General features: G+C 63.0%; 2 protein-coding genes and 1 long non-coding RNA gene across 6 annotated transcripts; 2 read left to right on the forward strand and 1 right to left on the reverse strand.

Annotated features, from left to right (window-relative positions):
* Positions 1–398: 398 nt before the first annotated feature.
* LOC139085203 (uncharacterized) lies at positions 399–9,514 on the reverse strand. 2 transcript variants are annotated; one of them, XR_011543320.1, is made up of 5 exons: positions 9,276–9,514; positions 8,743–8,917; positions 8,529–8,611; positions 5,370–5,680; positions 399–3,546 (listed from the first exon to the last, which is right to left on the reverse strand). It is a non-coding gene; the product is annotated as an uncharacterized lncRNA (long non-coding RNA). The 2 variants fall into 2 exon arrangements; XR_011543321.1 differs by lacking the exon at positions 8,529–8,611.
* On the forward strand, positions 5,441–11,613 carry PPP1R16A (protein phosphatase 1 regulatory subunit 16A). Its single transcript, XM_070631340.1, has 10 exons — positions 5,441–6,494; positions 7,964–8,034; positions 8,113–8,258; positions 9,466–9,569; positions 9,638–9,762; positions 9,844–9,969; positions 10,062–10,137; positions 10,214–10,343; positions 10,560–10,725; positions 10,981–11,613. The coding sequence occupies exons 1-10, from the start codon at positions 6,236–6,238 to the stop codon at positions 11,353–11,355; spliced, it is 1,578 nt and encodes a 525-aa protein (XP_070487441.1). The 5' UTR covers positions 5,441–6,235; the 3' UTR covers positions 11,356–11,613.
* On the forward strand, positions 10,981–16,529 carry GPT (glutamic--pyruvic transaminase). Of its 3 annotated transcripts, none has more exons than XM_070631337.1 (12): positions 10,981–11,712; positions 13,749–13,914; positions 14,052–14,141; positions 14,217–14,325; positions 14,476–14,609; positions 14,753–14,996; positions 15,162–15,241; positions 15,320–15,456; positions 15,571–15,745; positions 15,853–16,008; positions 16,101–16,213; positions 16,284–16,529. In XM_070631337.1, the coding sequence occupies exons 1-12, from the start codon at positions 11,558–11,560 to the stop codon at positions 16,372–16,374; spliced, it is 1,650 nt and encodes a 549-aa protein (XP_070487438.1). In that variant the 5' UTR covers positions 10,981–11,557; the 3' UTR covers positions 16,375–16,529. The 3 variants fall into 3 exon arrangements, 2 of the variants coding, with proteins under 2 accessions (XP_070487438.1, XP_070487440.1); XM_070631339.1 differs by having other exon boundaries at positions 11,706–12,589; XR_011543319.1 differs by lacking the exon at positions 15,320–15,456 and having other exon boundaries at positions 11,558–11,712.
* The last annotated feature ends 663 nt before the right edge of the window (positions 16,530–17,192 follow it).

Below are 17,192 nucleotides of genomic sequence, written 5' to 3' on the forward strand. Positions count from 1 at the left end.
ACTTGCTCTTGGGCTTCCTGGCCCCAGCTCACCTTGGACACTGCTTGGTCCCACTTCTTGAGGCCCTCCTTCTTCTCTCTGCTCCTCGCTGGCCCTCTCCTTGCATCTGACAGCCTGTCCTAGTCTCATCCTGTTACTCCTGTCCTCTCCCGTCCATTCCCTGCTGGGCGTGTGGGTCCCAGTATCTCTCCTGTAAGGTTCCCCCCAGCCCCCCCGGTTTGGATCTTATCACTCATTTGTCTGAAAGCCTCTGTGGCTCCCACAGTTTGTTGGGCAGAGGCCAGCTTCTTGGCTGGGGACAGAAGACACTGTTCCTCCTACAGCCCTGCCCTCCCAGGCCTGACCTGAGACCCAGCAGGTGTGCTCATACTTACTCTTCCAAAACAGAGTGCTTAAAATTGTTTTGAAGAGGTTTATTCTCACATGGCTCAAAGGTCAAGCAGCAGTAATGACCCACCAGGCCGGCCCGCCAGCCCTCTGCTCCCCTCCAATGGCCACTTTAGTCATTTCTGGTCTATCTTTTTTGTGTTTCTTATATATATGTAAGTGTATATTCTTATCTTACTCCCTTTTTACACAAAAGGTAGCATATTATATACAGATTTTATACCTTTTTTCTTCACTGGAGAAACACTATTTCTTAGCAACCTTTCCATGATAGTGCACAGGGAGCTTCCTCATAAACCCTTCAGGGGCTTATTTAATGAGACCCCTTTGATAGACATGTGAGTCATTTCCAGTGTTTTCTGTCATAAAGGCTGCTGCAGCGAGGGGCCTGATAGTAGTGCTGCGGGATTAGCTCTAGAATATTCTAGAGCAGGCTTGCTGGGGGCAGGTGAGTGCACCCTGGGGATGGCCACCCTGCACTTGCACGATATCACAGTGGTGAGGGTGCCCATGGCAGCACCCTCAGATCTGCTCCTCCTGTGGTCTCCTGGCCAGTGTGAGGAGCCAGCTGCCCACACTTGGCTCCCTGGCCTCAATGTCCTTGCCACTCACACCTCCTCAGCCTGCCCCCCCACTGCCAGCTGCGGCTCTCTCAGTGTGCCCTGTGAGGCCCTGCCATGGGTTTGCAGCTGGGGCCTCCTCCCCAGAGCTTCCTGTGGCCACTTACTCCTCTTCATGTGTGTTTGGGTGCAGAAACCCTCCCCAGAGCCGCGCCCAGGGCCTTTTGTGCCCCACTACAGTGGATGTCATCTTACTCACTGACGTACATCCTGCTCCTCTGCTGAGGGCAGGACCTGTCGTCCTGGCCCCTTCTGTCCCATGACCCCGTCCCCAGAGCAGAGCCAGGTGGAGCAGGGGAGTGAGGAGAGTTTGTCAAGTGACCAGAGCATGCATGCCAGTCAAGTGCCCATTGTGAAGCATGCCCTGCCCTCCCGGGTCGGGGGGCCAGGTCACCTGTTCATGGCCCAGTGCTGCACTTGTCACGTATGAGGGTCTTCAGATGCCTGGCTCCTTCCCTGCCTGGATGATGCAGGCCACAGGCACCTCTGGCCTGAGCACGTCCACTCCTTGGCCACACTGAGCTGCACCTGGCCTTGCATCATCAGCCCTTCACAAACACTGAACGAAGACCCTTCTTCCAGGTCCTGGCACGTGGCTGGAAAGACGGGCAGGGAATGTACCCTCAACAAGCTTGTCCTCTGGTGGAAGGCACAGGCTGGGACAAAAGTGCCCTTGGCATCTGGTGTCCTGCCTCCGTCTGCCCGTGAAGCTGCTGTGGGGCATTTGTGCCTGCAGGAGTCGGGACATGCCGTGGTGACAGGAGAATTCCGAGGTGAGCCAAGCCGGGGTAGGGGTGGGTGAGTGTGGGACAGGTGCTGAGGTTGGCCCTCAAATCAGGTTAAGCATGTCCCCAGAGGCCTGGTTGCGTGCCCTCACTGCCCCATGAGTCCCACATCACAGTCCCTGCCCTCATTCCTTCTCTGCTCGTGCAAGTAGACCACCTTGTCTCCGTGACAGCCCATCTTGCACCAGGATAGTGTCAGCTCTGCATTGGGGTTTCTGGTGAATGCGTCACAGCCCCTCACCCATGACATCTAGATGACCTCACCTTGTTAATGGACACATCTGTGTGTGTGATTCTACAGAATGAGGACACACACTTTACTCTTACCAGAGGGAGGGGCATCTAGGTAGTTTCCCGTCTTTTGCTATTGTAGATAATGCCACAAATACAACCAACTTTTGATTGCAAGTTACAGGAACCTACTCCAACAAGCTAAGCAACAGGGATGCGAAGCCCTAGAACCAGGGGGAAGGTGGGCACCGGACCCCCTGCTGCTCCTCCCTTCCCTCCCCTGCCCCTTCACCTCCTCCTCCCTCTCTCTGAACAAGGCATGGCCGCCCTGTCTCTGGGTGAGTAGAGGGGCACTTATTGCCCCTCACGGGCTCTGGGATCTTGTTGCAGTGCCCCTAATTCTCACATAGCTGCTATGAGTGGGCGTGAGAGGCAGGATGATGGAGGGATTAACAGGGGACTCTGGATTTAGGTATAGCCTCAGTTTCCCCACCTGGAGAGTGGGGATGATGACAGGGACCTGCCAGAGGAGGGCTGTGGCAGTGAGTAAGGAGAGGGCTGCTGGGACACGTACGCCAGCACGGGTCTGTCCGCGCTGGGACACATATGCCAGCATGGGTCTGTCTACACTGGGCCTGGGTCTGGGCACTGGGCTGTCCATCCCCTAGGCCAGGGGTCTGGCAGTACTCTCAGCAGTCTTTGGGGATGGCCCAGTACTGTGGGCTGAGAGGATGGGGGCAGTGGCCATTCTTCCAGAAGGCTCCTCCCAGACTTCCATGCACTTGCCTGGGACGGAGGTGAAAACTGGACGAAATCACCCAGCTTATCTCTGTGTGGCATTCCAGGGAGGCTTGGGGGAGGATTTGTGGACTGAGGTGGGGGCTGCCCTGCTCAGACCCCCTCGGCCTTGGTGTGGTGTAGGGTCCATTTGGAGGGACTCCATGAGCTGTCCTGGGTTTCGTGCCGAGGGGCATCTTCCAGCTCTGGCAGGCTGTTCTTGGACTGTGTGGCTGGGAGGAGGTGGCTGAGTGAGGTTCAGGAAGGGGCAGCAGGCAGGGTCCAGAGGGTTGGGGGTTTGAAAGCTTAGGGCACTGAGTACCGTGGCACCCCTTCAATGGAGACTGTCCCAGGACGAGGTGCTCACTGCAATGGGGCCCTGGGACTCCTTAAGGTCACCTTAGGCACTTCCTTTCTCTCAGAGGAGGCTGTAGGGTTACCCATGGACCTGCCCAAGGTTATTCAGAGACTGCCGTCAGGCAGCTTTCAGCAAGGAACGCTATACAGGGGCCCAGAGGGGACGTGGGGCTTCAGGAAGTGGCTCGTCAGAGTCAGCGGCCGAGCACCCATGTGGGCTGCCACGGCCCAGACCAGGAGCCAGAGTCTTCTGCCTTTGCTCCTGGGCGTGCGGGCCAGAGGGGCCTGGTCTAGCCCTGGCCTCTGTCCTCTCTTCCTGGTGCAGCCAGAGCGGTGGGCCGGGCTTGAGGCTCTCCAGGTCTGCTCCGTGATGAATTTTCACAGATGGCCTTCAGAATGAGAAAACCAAAGACAGCACACACTCAGCTGGAGAAGCCGACTGCTCTTCTAGGGTGTTCTCTATCAGACTTGGGCATCAGAATCTCTTTCTCGTATGAAATGATGGCGGTAAACCTTGTTAAACTTAACAAAATTCAAGTGGTGGCTCTGATGCTAGCACCCATCTTGGAGAAGTGAAACTGGTCCCTGAGACCCTGGACCATTCTACTGGGGAGCCTTGGCCCGTGGGGGGGCCGCCTCCCTCATGAACAGGGTGGGGCATGGCCTTCTCTTCAGGTCCCCTCCCTGTCCCCAGCCTGAGACTGGGGGCCCTGCTTGGAGTGGGAGGTTCAGTTTGGCTTCCCTGGCAGGCCCACAGACTGACGGCAGAAAGAAGGTCCCACCTTGCAGCCATGTGTGTGGGGGTGGTGCCAGCTCCCCTAGGTGAGCATGAGGGGAGCTGTGAGTGGCCAGCAAGGAAGGAGGTGCGTGAGGGCTCTGCCATGCCCGGGGTGTGGTCTGGGACCCACCCCATCCTCATGGTGGGGAGCTGGCGGGCGCCTGAGGGACCTGGCCCTTAGCCTGTCTGGTTGTGGGGAAGCTTTGTCTCAGAGGGCAAAGGCAGGCCCTGGGGGCCCAGCAGAGTATCTGGATAGTGCCCGTCTGCCCTGGCCCCAACAGTCATGCAGAGGTGGCCAGTTGGGGGCAGGTTGCTCAGAGCAGGGGTGCTACCTAGAAAGCTCTTTCCTGGGCCTTACTGGTCCTGCCCCATCCCTAGGAAGCCTCTGAGGCCAGGCTGGCAGAGTGGACCACTGAAGCACGGGTGAGTCCAGGCAGGTCAGACTTGGGAAGTGAACCTCCTAGGGACACTGGGGGTCCTGAAGCAGGAAGGACTGACCTAATTTGATCTGGCCCAGGACAGTTCCCTTCCAGAAAGAGGGGGCACTCACTGAGACCCCTGAGAACAAGTCAGGCCAGAGGAAGGCTGGGTCAGTATCTAGATGGACACGAGGCCTGGCCGGGTGAGAATGGGGGCTCCTGGAGGACAGGCTGAGGTGTGAGTGGGCACCTTCTGGGTGGAGCATGGCCAGGGCCTCCTGAAGAGTGTCCTGTGATCATACCCAGCGACCACACCAGGGGTGCTGGGCAGGACGACCCGTGATGGGTACTTGGGGCTGTGCCCCAGCCGAGCTGCCTGCCTCCCTGCCTGCCTGTTCTGATAGATCCTAAGCCAGGCAGGCCGCTGGTGTCTGTGTCCATACAACCAGGGCTTTTATTGCAGCCCAGCATGGTCAAGGCGTTGACTGGCCTGGACCAGGGATCCCAACAAGGAAGAGGCCCAGATGCTGGGCGGTGAGGAGGTGGGGTGCTGGTCAGGACAGGCTGTGCCCGCTGCCCTCAGCAGCCGAGAAGCAGGGAGGCCTGAGGCCCAGGAGGCAGGGCCTGCCCCCGGGAAGGTTGTAGCTTGTATAGCCCTCAGCACAGTTTCAGGAGATCTCAAGGAGAAGGTGACCCTGCCTGACCTCGCCTGGGGCAGACAGGTCAGCAATGCTCTGGGGGCTAGGGCCAGAGCCCAGGGCCCTGAGAAGCTGCAGAGACCTCCCAGAGGCCAGTGCCTGGGCCTGGCGGGGCAGCCTCGTTAGGAAGGCCCACCTCAAGCTGGCAGTACAGGCCTTGCTGCCTTCTCTCGGCTGCACACCCTCTCTGAAAACACTGAGTGTGTGAGCCAGAATGGGGGCAGAGCAAGCTCCCTCCCATCTGCCAGGATTGTTGTCCAGCAGTGCTTGCTGCAGGCAGGGGGTGGGCCTCACACAGGGCAGGGCCCTGATCTCACCTGCTGACCGCTGGGAGCCGGGCCTGCCTCATCCAGGAGCGGCCTTGATGTGCTTCCTCATTCCTCCTCAGGCCAGCGGGAGCCACCTGCTTTCTGCAGCTTGATCGCCTGGCTCCACTGAAGGGGAGGCCCTCCTGAAGACACAGTTGGCAGGGCCGCTGTGCCCTCAGTGCCCTGGCTGCTTGGAGAGCATCACTCCTGGACACGGGGGGGCTGGGACCCCAGGACTCTGAGAACGCCCTGCCCTGGTCTCTGTGGCTGCTGAGCCCGCCCTCCGGCCACACCTCCTCATTAGCAATGATGCACTGACCCTGGAAGACAGCCAGGAGGAGGGAGAAGGGAGGAAAGGCCACTCATGGCTGCTTCCAGGCCCCACCCAGGCTCCTAGGCCTGGGAGGTGAGGGAGCTTCTACGGCTCCCAGAGGCCTCTACCCATTCTCTTCTTGCTCGCCCAGGTGCCAGGAAGCTGCAACTTTGTTATCTGGGTAATTAGCTTCAGACCCTGGACTGAGGCTGGCCGGGTCCTGGGCTGCTTCCCACAGGCTGTGCACCCTGACCCCAAGAGGGAGGTGAGGCCCTGCCTGTTCAGCGGCTGAGGTGCCAGGGCTCCTGAGAGGCCGGCTGCTGGCACCATTCCACGCTGTGTTTGCTGCCTGGGGCCTGCGCCCCTCAGGGCTGCCTGGGCCTGCTCACAGCGTGGGGCCTCCTGACCCAGCCTTGCCAGGGGCAGTGGGCACCAAGCGTTGGGGAGGGGATGCCCCCGAGGGTGCCAGTCCAGCCAGCTGCCCCGCCCCTCAGGCCCAGCCTGGCCCCTGCACTCCCCCGTCTGGTGCCCCAAGTAGCCCCCCTGGCAGGCAGTCCCCGCCATGGCCGAGCACCTGGAACTGCTGGCAGAAATGCCCATGGTGGGCAGGATGAGCACGCAGGAGCGATTGAAGCATGCCCAGAAGCGACGTGCCCAGCAGGTGAAGATGTGGGCCCAGGCTGAGAAGGAGGCCCAGGGCAAGAAGGGCCACAGGGAGCGGCTGCGGAAGGAGGCGGCCAGCGACAGGCCACAGAAGCGGGTCCTATTCCCTCCCAGTGTTACCCTTCTGGAGGCTGCTGCCCGAAATGACTTGGAGGAAGGTGAGTGTGGCTGAGCCCTAGGGCAGTTCACGGCCAACAGCCCTGTCCCTGTCACCCTGGCGTAGGCCTCAGGAGAACTGCCAAGGATGCAGCCCCCTCTGTGGGGTCCCAGGATCTGGCCTGGCTTCCTCAGCTGCAGGCCCCAAGTGGTGGGCAGCCCCGAGGCCAGCCTGTGACAGGGAAGCATGCAGGGAACCTATGGGGGTGAGGCTGACTGGGCAGGCAGGGGCATGGGCTGGGCCCATAGGAGCCTGGAGAAGCACCCAGGGCTTGGCTTAGGTGGGCTGGGAGTGGTCCATAATCTTGGCCACCTCTTGCCAGGGTGCTAGGTGATGCTCAGGAGAGTCCTGGCCACCACCTACTTGGGTCCTGAGTCTCTGCGTCTGTAAAGTAGGACAGGAACACCTACCTTAGCAGGTCAGAGGGCAGGGAGCAGGGCCCCCCACACAGGTTGCCCCCTCAACGCCTGCCCTGGTCTCGGTCTTTCACTTCTTTCTTTTCATCAGAGCCTTCCTGCCAGATGAGAGGCCTGAGCTTTGGGAAGGCTCCCCATTCCTCCCCTGTGCCCCTATGCTCACAGCCTTTTGGCTCTCCTCCAGAGGCTCTTGAGGGCTCTTCCTGTCTCCCTCCAGGGCAGGGGCCTCTGCTGCAGAGGCTGGGGTGCAGAGGGCGAGGATTGTGGGCAGTCCTGGATGCAAGGGAAGTGGAGGAGGGTGCGGTGGGTATGCCTCAGGCCAGGGCACTTGGAACTGTGGGAGGGAGGGTGTGTCTTCGTGTCGCCTGCTGAGCATGGCCAGGGAGGGCCAGCCCACCACGGAGGTCCCGGTGACCTTGACTAGAGCCTGAGCCCAAGATGGGACCACTGAGGAGTGAGTGCAGGGACCAGCTCTGCTCTTGGGGAAACCCTGGAGGGGGCAGGCCTGGGTGCCTTGGGCCCACACCCAAGGCTGCATTGGATCAGGGAGCCTGCTCTGGGCTGGTGGTACCAGGGAAGGGGCATGTGTGGGGGTAGAGTGGTCTGCCAGTGGGGAAGGTGGGGTAAGGGGAGGGGCACGGTCAGCCGTCTGATGGGGGATTGTTGGGGGAGGGTGGCAGTACCTAAGCCAGAGTGGGACAGCCTGTAGCCCAGTGGGGACTGCTCACGCACAGGAGGGGCCTGTTCTGGGAGTCTGAGGGTTGGAATGTCATGATTCGGGATGGGTGGGTCCTGCTGGGGTCTGGAGGCAGAGGGCTGCTGTGTGTGCCCCTCTTGGTGCAGACAGATGCCCAGGACCCTGGTTTCAGAGCTCTGGGCTCTGATGTCCTTCCTGCCAGCTGTACCACTGTCTTTGTCACTCTTCTCTGCTACCTGGCTGCAGCACAGTAGTCAGCTCAGGTGCCCTCAGGTACAGGGGTCTGGCCAGGACAGTGCTGGCCTGTGGCAGGATTTCTTGCCCTATGCCTTGACCACATCTCCCCACTTCTTGCAGTCCGCTACTTCCTCGAGAGTGGGGTCAGCCCTGACCTGGCCAATGAGGACGGCCTGACAGCCCTGCACCAGGTCAGCGGTGCTCAGGGTGGAAGGGGAAGGGAGAGGCACTGGCCTGAGGCTCTGACACTCAGGCTGCTTGGTTTACAGAGCTGCATTGATGACTTCCGGGAGATGGTGCAGCAGCTCCTGGAGGCTGGGGCCAAGGTCAACGCCCGTGATAGCGAGTCCTGGACACCCTTGCATGCTGCGGCCACCTGTGGCCACCTGCATCTGGTGGAGCTGCTCATTGCCCGGTAGGGTGCACTGAGACTAGGTGTGGCTAGTGTGGGCATCTGTCAGCGAAGGGCTGCAGCTGGGCCAGGGGCAGGCAGGGCCTTCCTTGCAGGGGGCTGTTTGTCCTGAGATGCAGCCCAGATGTCTCTCCTGAGGGAAGTGTACCTGGACTCTTGTGTTCCCACTTACCTGGCTTGGAAAGCAGGGCCTGGGCAGAGGCCACAAACACTGTGACCCAAGGGAACGAGCATGTGCTCAGGGCAGTGTTATCTGCCCGCCAGGCTGCTCACCTGGGTACAGCCTTCTGCCAAGCACCATTAAGAGTTTGGGAACTCCTTGGTCTCTAGCTCTGGCCTCCCAGCCTCCCCAGGGTCTGCACAGAGAAATACCATTTTGGTTAAAGTGAGGCGAGAGGAATTGGCAAGGAGGGAGGAGGTACCTGGACCCAGGTGGGGACTTGAATGAGGAGGAGGGCAGAGCAGGGCAGGACTCCTGAACACTTGCCTTGGTGAATGGGGAGGGTGGTTGGATTCACCAGGATCCAGGATCCCCTGATGGCTCGACTCTGATCCCTCTAGAAGATGGTCAGGGGCTCAGGCTGTCCTTGGAGTGAGTGGTTCAGGCATTGATGGTGGGTGTACGGGTGATTGGGAGTGTCTCCCCTTCAGCACTCAGATGCCTTGGAGTGGGAGGGGGTGAGTGTGCAGCCTTCTGGGGCAGCAAGGCAGGTGTGCACAGGCGGCCCCTAGCCACACTCCACTCCTCCCCACGGCGGGCACCCACCCTTGTATTCTGGGCTCCCCTTCAGCTTCCTGCCTTCCCCTTGGGTGATACTCCCGCTTGAGCCCTGTTCCCTGCAGCTCTGTGGGGCTCTCCTGGCACCCAGACTCTCCTCCTCCCACCGCCTTCTGCTCCCTGGGGCCCCCCGAGTCCTGGCACCCACTCCTGGCAGGTGGGCCCACTGTGCATATTCTTGGGGCAGATCGGTGCCAGGAACCTGGAGTTCGGACATGCGTGGTGACTGCGGGACAGCCTACCTGGTTTGAGGCTAGGAACCAGGGCAGGCTGAGGGGCAGCCTCTTCCAGCAGCAGCTTGGGCCTGAACCTCCTCCACATCAGCCCTAGGCTGAGTGCCTCCCCAGAGGGTGGACCTCTGTGAGGGGCCTGGGGGCCTCTCTTGGGAGAGAAGGGTCCTGTGGTCAGCACTTCTGTCCATGTTTCCCGCAGTGGGGCTGATCTTTTGGCGGTCAACACAGATGGGAACATGCCCTATGACCTGTGTGAGGATGAACAGACACTGGACTGCCTGGAGACGGCCATGGCCAACCGAGGTGAGTGCGACCCCACCTCCCCACTAGGTGGTGCCAGGGGTGCTAGCTCTGAGCCTACTGCCCCGCAGGCATCACCCAGGACAGCATCGAGGGGGCCCGGGCCTTGCCGGAGCTGCACATGCTGGACGACATCCGGAGCCTCCTGCAGGCAGGGGCCGACCTCGACGCCCCTCTGGACCACGGGGCCACGCTGGTGAGGATGTGGCCCACGGGAGGCAGGCAGGGGAGGTTGCTGCTGGAGGGGCACACTCAGGGCTCGGTGATTTGCCTGCAGCTACACATTGCCGCTGCCAACGGGTTCAGTGAGGCGGCGGCCCTGCTGCTGGAACACCGGGCCAGCCTGAGCGCCAAGGACCACGACGGCTGGGAGCCGCTGCACGCTGCAGCCTACTGGGGCCAGGTGCGCGTGGGGTGGGGGCTGCCAGGGCGAGGGCGGTCAGGCTCCGTGGGCGGCTCCGGAGCCTTCAGCAGCCCGGGCTCGCTGGCCCACAGGTGCACCTGGTGGAGCTGCTCGTGGCACACGGGGCCGACCTGAACGGGAAGTCCCTGATGGATGAGACTCCGCTTGGTGAGCTGGGGACCACCTCCTCCCGGTGTAGGGGACTGGCGGTGGGCGCCCATGACCCTCGCCCACCTCTCCTCAGACGTGTGCGGGGACGAGGAGGTGCGGGCCAAGCTGTTGGAGCTGAAACACAAGCACGACGCGCTCCTGCGCTCCCAGGGCCGCCAGCGCTCTCTGTTGCACCGCCGCACCTCGAGCGCGGGCAGCCGGGGGTGAGCACCCCTGCCTCAGCCCGGGCCGGTCCAGGCCCACAAGGCCTCGTTCCCCGCCCCCGCCACCCCTGCCGGCACAGGCCCCACCCCACCGGCTCTGCCCAGGGCTTTCCCCCGCTGATGTCAGCCGGTAGGCCGCGGTGCCAGCTGGAGCTGGGGGCAGAGTCCCCGGGGTGGGCGGCGTCCTCCTCCCACCCTCACCCTGCCCTCCCCCAGGAAGGTGGTGCGGCGGGTGAGCCTGACCCAGCGCACCAGCCTGTACCGCAAGGAACACGCCCAGGAGGCCATCGTGTGGCAACAGCCTCCGCCCGCCAGCCCGGAGCCGCCGGAGGAGGATGAGGACGGTCTCACTGACGTGGAGCTTGGGCCACCGCCCCCGCAGGTGAGCCCCGCCCAGCCCAGCCTGGGCGGTCCGGCTCCGCCCTCCCTGCTGGAGCCGGCGGCGACCACACATCGGTGCGTCGGTTCTTGCCCTGCGCTCTTCCCAGGAGCTGGTGGGACCGTCTAGTGCCCCATAAGCTACTGCCCCGACGCGACGCTTGTGTCTGTCCTTCGACTACCATGCAGCCCCGGGCCCAAGACCAGGGGAGGCCAGAGAAGGCCTCCTGACGGCCTCTGGGCCTGCGTTCACCCACAGGAGGAGGATCCTGAGGTGGCCAGGCCGCACAACGGCCGAGTCGGGGCCCCCTCGGGGCGGCACCTGTATTCCAAGCGGCTGGACCGGAGTGTCTCCTACCAGCTGAGCGCCCTGGAGAGCACCGCCCACGACGCTCTGGTCCAGGCCAAGGCTCACCACACCCTGGCAGAGCTCAAGCGCCAGCGAGCAGCCGCTAAGCTGCAGCGTTCCCCTCCCGAGGGGCCTGAGGCGCCTGAGTCCGGCCTGCCTGCGGACCCTGAGAACCCGCAGTCCGAGTGTGGCTCCAGCGCTGGCGAAGACCCACCCCTGCTCAAGCTCACAGCCCCCTCCGAGGAGGCCCCCGTGGAGAAGAGGCCGTGCTGCTTGCTTATGTGAGGGCTGGAGCTCAGGGCGGCAAGGGTCCTGCGGCCAGGCCCATCCCAAGGCTGCCTAGAGCCCCTGCTCTGGACACCCCACTGGGTGTCCTGGTGCTGCTGTGGGCGGGCAGCCAGTGTGGGACCTCCTAGGCTTCCCCCATCCAGGACATCAGCCTCCTCGTTCAGGGGTGGACCCTCGAGAAGCCATACCTTGGGGGCACATGGCTGCAGAGACCTGGTTTAATCCTGTGACTCTTGATAAAGAGCCGTTCTGCCATCTGCCTTGTTGTGTGTCTCAGCTGGGCCACCGTCCCCACGGTGGGGAGCTGCTGTGCTGCTGGGCCTGGGTGCACCAGTCCTTGTCTAAGGCCTGTAGGTACGGGCCGGGCTTGCTTCTGGCGGCCTGGCTCCTGCATGGGAGTGAGGCCCACAGCCACTGGGCAAGAAGCCTGGCCCTTCCTGCACCCTGCGTCCTTGCCTGCCAGCCTCCTGGAGGCTCCTCTGTAACTCTTTGCTTTCCTGAGGGGAGCAGAGAGCTCTGGAAGGGCACTCCTTGGGGGCCAGGTGTTCATGCTGAGGGGCAGGAATCCTGGCTTAGAAAGGGAGGGGGTGTTTTCCATGAGACTCTTGGGCCAGAACCAGAGGAGCCAAGCAGCACAAGGCTAGCATCAGAAAACTCCCTGGGGGGGCAGGTCCCCCGTTCCTGGCATGCAGCCTCAATCCTGGGGCCTGGCTGCCAGCTTCCGCTTGGGCTGGCAAAGGGGGCCAGCAGTTGGCCTCTCAGGCTCTGAGCTGGCTGGGCACGATATGTCAGGGTGACAGGGGCCCCTTAGGGGCCTCGCGTGGGAGGGCTGAGGGCACTGCCAGCTCATCTGTCCGTGGCAGGCAGTTTTGTATGGCCACCAGCAGTGGGTGTCATGGGCTCTGGTCACCTTCTCCCTGACGGACACTGACCCAGTCGCCCAGTGCCTGCAGGGCCCACCCTTCCCTGAGCATCAGTCATTGGGAGTGTGTCCTCAGCAGGCTGGGGGAGGGCTCGGGGTAGGCTGCTGGTTAAATTTAGTGTGGAACAGTGCAGCTGCCCAACGTCCACCTGCCACCACAGCTGCCACTTGGGCCCTACTGCCATGGGGGGTGTGGGGGCTGGCTCCATGTGGGGCTTGGTGCATATTAACCTGTGCTCCAGCCTGGGGGCCAGAGGAGCAGGCCTGCAGCTGGGAGGCCGAGGTGGCAGCGGAGCCGAGAGGTGCAAGGTGAGAGACAGGCCGGCTTCCTGGGGCTCCTGTTATTTCCTCTCTAGCCGGCAGGAGCCAAGGCTCCTCTCACGCCTGACCAGCTACCCTGCCCGACCAGCTACCCTCCCACAGTCCAGCTCAGAGTCAGATGCTGGTGTCTGGGGGTAGCCACCCCTGGGCGAGGCCTATCAGCTCCCTGCAGGCCTGTAGAGGTGGGGCCCAAGGGCCTATCTAGGGTAGCGTCCCCCTTTCTCCACCAATCAGGTGCAACAGGGAGGGGGAGCTTAGGTCACCTGGCCTGTGGTGTGCCCCAAGGTCAGCCTCAGCCTGGCATGTGGTGAAAGGGCACAGCAGCAGCCTAGAGCCGCAGAGGTGTCCAAGGGCCCTTCAAGGGCCAGAGCTGCCGTGCTCCCTCCCCCAACACCCCAACCCAGAGACTCCAGCCTTGCAGCACTGATTGGGGACCAAGGTCCAATCACAGGGCTCTTGCAGCCTCCAGGTCATGGCACCAGCCCAGGAGGGGCTAGATGGAACCCTGTGTCTGAGCACCTCGCTCCCCTTCCCCGCTACCCCAGGACTCCCAAGACCTGACACAGTTACCTGGGAGACAGGCCTGCTGGCCCAAGCAAAGATGGGGGGTCTGAGGGGGCTAGGCCTTGGCTGGGCCCTGCTGGGGTAAATCTCTAGAGGCCCCAGGCTCCATTTTCCCCTTGGGGTTCAGTGCTGCCCAGCTCTCCCAGCCCCTCAGGGCCCCTTGGCCCAGGTGCTCAACCTATCTCCCCTCCCCCAGGCCCAGTCCCTCACAGCTTCGTGGACCTTCCGTCTGTCCCTACCCCCCATGTGGGTCTCCTGCTCCCCTGTCATGGGGACACTGGGCGGGTGCTGGGCCTTGCCCCAAGCCCCGCCTGCCTCCTCACCCACTCCCTATGGCTCCCTGGGGCAGAACTGTGCCCAGACACGTGGGGCGGGGCCGGGCGGCCCCAGCTCCTCCTTCAGTTTTTCTGTCCCTTTCAGTGGGGCCAGCAGGCTGCAGTGAAGACCAGGCCCTCTTACCTTGAGTCCCCCACCCAGGCCCCCCCTTCCCAGCCTGGCCCACCGGGCCTGGACCCAGCTTCCCTCATCCCCTCTTCTGGATCCTGCTGCCTCCTGAGCCTCCTTCCTGCCCGGTCTTGAGCAGGGTCATGGCCTTGAGGGCAAGTGACCACAGCCAGGCTGCCATGAACAGGCTGAAGGAGAAGGTGCTGACGCTGGACACTATGAACCCGTGTGTTCGGAGGGTGGAGTATGCAGTGCGAGGCCCCATTGTGCTGCGTGCCCTGGAGCTGGAGCAGGAGCTGCGACAGGTATGGCCCTGGGCCCCACCATGCCCTCCAGGCTGCACCTGCGCAGCCGAGTAGGCCCCATTCCCAGTGTCACACTGGAAAACGGCCTACAGGAGTGGTAAGGCCCATTCTCACTGTCAGTACCCCCTCTCTCCCAGGGCATAAAGAAGCCCTTCACTGAGGTCATCCGTGCCAACATCGGGGATGCACAGGCCATGGGGCAGAAGCCCATCACCTTCCTGCGCCAGGTGAGGCTTGGCACTGCCTTAGTGCCCTTCCCCCATCAGCCCATGTGTCCTGGCCTCAGCATTTGCTTCTCCCAGGTCCTGGCCCTCTGCATCCACCCTGATCTCCTGAACAGCCCCAACTTCCCTGAGGATGCCAAGAGAAGGGCGGAGCACATCTTGCAGGCGTGTGGGGGCCACAGCCTGGGTAAGTGCCAGTGCCAGAACCAGTTCAAGCCCCAGGGAGGAGCAGGAGCTGGAGGGAGGCTGTCCCAGAGGAGGGGTGGACTCGCAAGCTGGAAGAGGAACTCACCTGTCCTCCCACCCCCACCCCCTCCTGCGCCACCCCCTGGCCCAGGGGCCTACAGCGTCAGCTCCGGCATTCAGCTGATCCGGGAGGATGTGGCACGGTACATCCAGCAGCGCGACGGAGGCATTCCCGCGGACCCCAACAACATCTTCCTGTCCACGGGGGCCAGCGACGCCATCGTGGTAGGCCGGGGCAGGAGGACACCATGGCTCTTTGAGCATGGCTGGGTCGGTCCAGCTGGTCTTGTTACGGCGGCGCCCGCCCAAGGCGGGGGATGGGTGTAGCCCCTCGCCCTGCCAACCCTACCTCCCAATCCTGCCCACAGACGGTACTGAAGTTGCTGGTGGCTGGCGAAGGTCATACACGCACGGGCGTGCTCATCCCCATCCCTCAGTACCCGCTGTACTCGGCCACCCTGGCAGAGCTCAACGCTGTGCAGGTGGACTACTATCTGGATGAGGAGCGCGCCTGGGCGCTCGACGTGGCGGAGCTGCGGCGCGCGCTATGCCAGGCGCGTGACCACTGCCACCCGCGCGCACTCTGCGTTATCAACCCCGGCAACCCCACTGGTGCGCCGCGCGCCCCCTGGCCCCAGCCCCGGCCCCGCCCCCGCCCCGCCCCGCCTCGCCCCCTCCCGCCGCGCCGGGGTCAGCTTGGCCCGCCCCGCCCCGCCCCGTGGAGAGCAGGGCGCGCTGTCGGCTGACTCCGGACGTGCTGCATCCCCCGTGCCCCAGGGCAGGTGCAGCCCCGCGAGTGCATCGAGGCCGTGATCCGCTTCGCCTTCGAAGAGCAGCTCTTCCTGATGGCTGATGAGGTGCTGGCAGGGGTGCGCGTGGGCTGGGGGGAGGAGGGCAGCAGCGAGTGCCCTCGTGACGCCTGGCCACCCGTCCAGGTGTACCAGGACAACGTGTACGCTGAGGGCTCGCAGTTCCACTCGTTCAAGAAGGTGCTCATGGAGATGGGGCCGCCGTACGCGGCGCAGCAGGAGCTCGCCTCCTTCCACTCGGTCTCCAAGGGCTACATGGGCGAGTGCGTGCAGGCCGGGCGGGGGCTCGTGGACCTCGGCCGCTGCCTGGCTCGCTTCGCCCGCTAGGCTTGCCCCCTCTTCCCGGCCGTGCCTCGACGTCCGCCCTCCCTTCGTAGGTGCGGGTTCCGCGCCGGCTACGTGGAGGTGGTGAACATGGACGCCGCCGTGCAGCAGCAGATGCAGAAACTGATGAGCGTGCGGCTGTGCCCGCCCGTGCCAGGCCAGGCCCTGCTTCACGTGGTGGTCAGCCCGCCCGCGCCCTCCGACCCCTCCTTCGCACAGTTCCAGGCGGTGAGCTGCAAGGGCTGAGGGGTTGGGGCGACAAAGTGGGCGAGTGGGGGCCAGGGAAGCACCGCTCCCCTGGCCAGCCCTAATCGTCCCTCCCTCCGTGGCCACAGGAGAGGCAGGCGGTGCTGGCCGAGCTGGCGGCCAAGGCCAAGCTGACAGAGCAGGTCTTCAACGAGGCTCCCGGCATCCACTGCAACCCGGTGCAGGGCGCCATGTACTCGTTCCCGCGAGTGCAGCTGCCCCCGCGCGCTGTTCTGCGCGCTCAGGTCCGGCGTGGGCGGGCAGGGGGCGGGGCCCGCGGGGGTGGAGTCTGGGGAGCCCCGCCCTGACCTACGAGCCACGCTCTCACTGCCCCCAGGAGCTGGGCCTGGCTCCTGACATGTTCTTCTGCATGTGCCTTCTGGAGGAGACCGGCATCTGCGTGGTGCCTGGGAGCGGCTTCGGGCAGCGGGAAGGCACCTACCACTTCCGGTGAGGCCTGGCCTGCGCAGGGTCTCCTCGCGGGCCTCGTTCCCTTCACTTACCTTGCTCCTCCTTTTAGGATGACCATTCTGCCCCCCGTGGAGAAGCTGCGGTCCCTGCTGGAGAAGCTAAGCCAGTTCCATGCCAAGTTCACTCGCCAGTACTCCTGAGGCCCCCCTCTGGGGCCCAGGCCCGGCCAGGCTGGTGTGGCAGGGCCAACCCTAGACTGACCATGCCCAGGGCCCTGGGTGTCTCACTCCTGCAGCCTGTGGGGCTGGGCCCCTGCCTCTCTGTAGGCCCCTAATAAAGCTATGAGACAGCCTAACTGCTTGGAGGATGTGTGCACACCTGTATGTGCCTCCCCCACCTTTATCCACTGCTGACTGCCTTTCTGTACCAGGTTCTGTGCAGGCCTGGGGACCCAGCCCTGAGTGGGATGCTCGTCTGCCTTTAGGAGGTGTGGTCAAGGAGGACTTCCAGAGGCGGTGACCTTCTTATAGATGCAGAGCCTCTGGTGTGCTGGGTCTCTATCGTAGTCCCTGGTCTTGGGGCAGAGACTGAAAACATTCGCAGAAGAATTAGGAATAGTGAGACAAGTGTGAAGGAAGGCACCGGGCCACCTGCACATCCTCAGGGGCGACCCCAGAGTTGTTAGGGGTGGGGATGGGGCTGGACAAAGAGACACAGGAGCAAGGTCCCAGGGTGGCCATGTCAGAAAAAGTTCCTTTTCCTGAGGAAGACACAGAAAGGTGTGTCCGCTGTCCTGGCTCCCCTACCTGTACTGTCCACCTCTTTGTTGGTGGTACAGGGAACGTGTTAGCTGGAGGATGGAGTTGGCTGGATGGGGTGAGCAGTGGATGTGGAGTCACAGTGGGGGCTCAAGGAGCAAGTCTTGGTTTTCCTCTTAATTGGGCAGATGGCGGTGGTGCTGCCACCTGAGGCTGCTGGAGGAGCAGCCGTGCCGAGAGGGGAGGGGAGGAAGAACAAA

Source organism: Equus przewalskii, chromosome 8, assembly GCF_037783145.1.
Source record: "Equus przewalskii isolate Varuska chromosome 8, EquPr2, whole genome shotgun sequence".
NCBI lineage: Eukaryota > Metazoa > Chordata > Mammalia > Perissodactyla > Equidae > Equus > Equus przewalskii.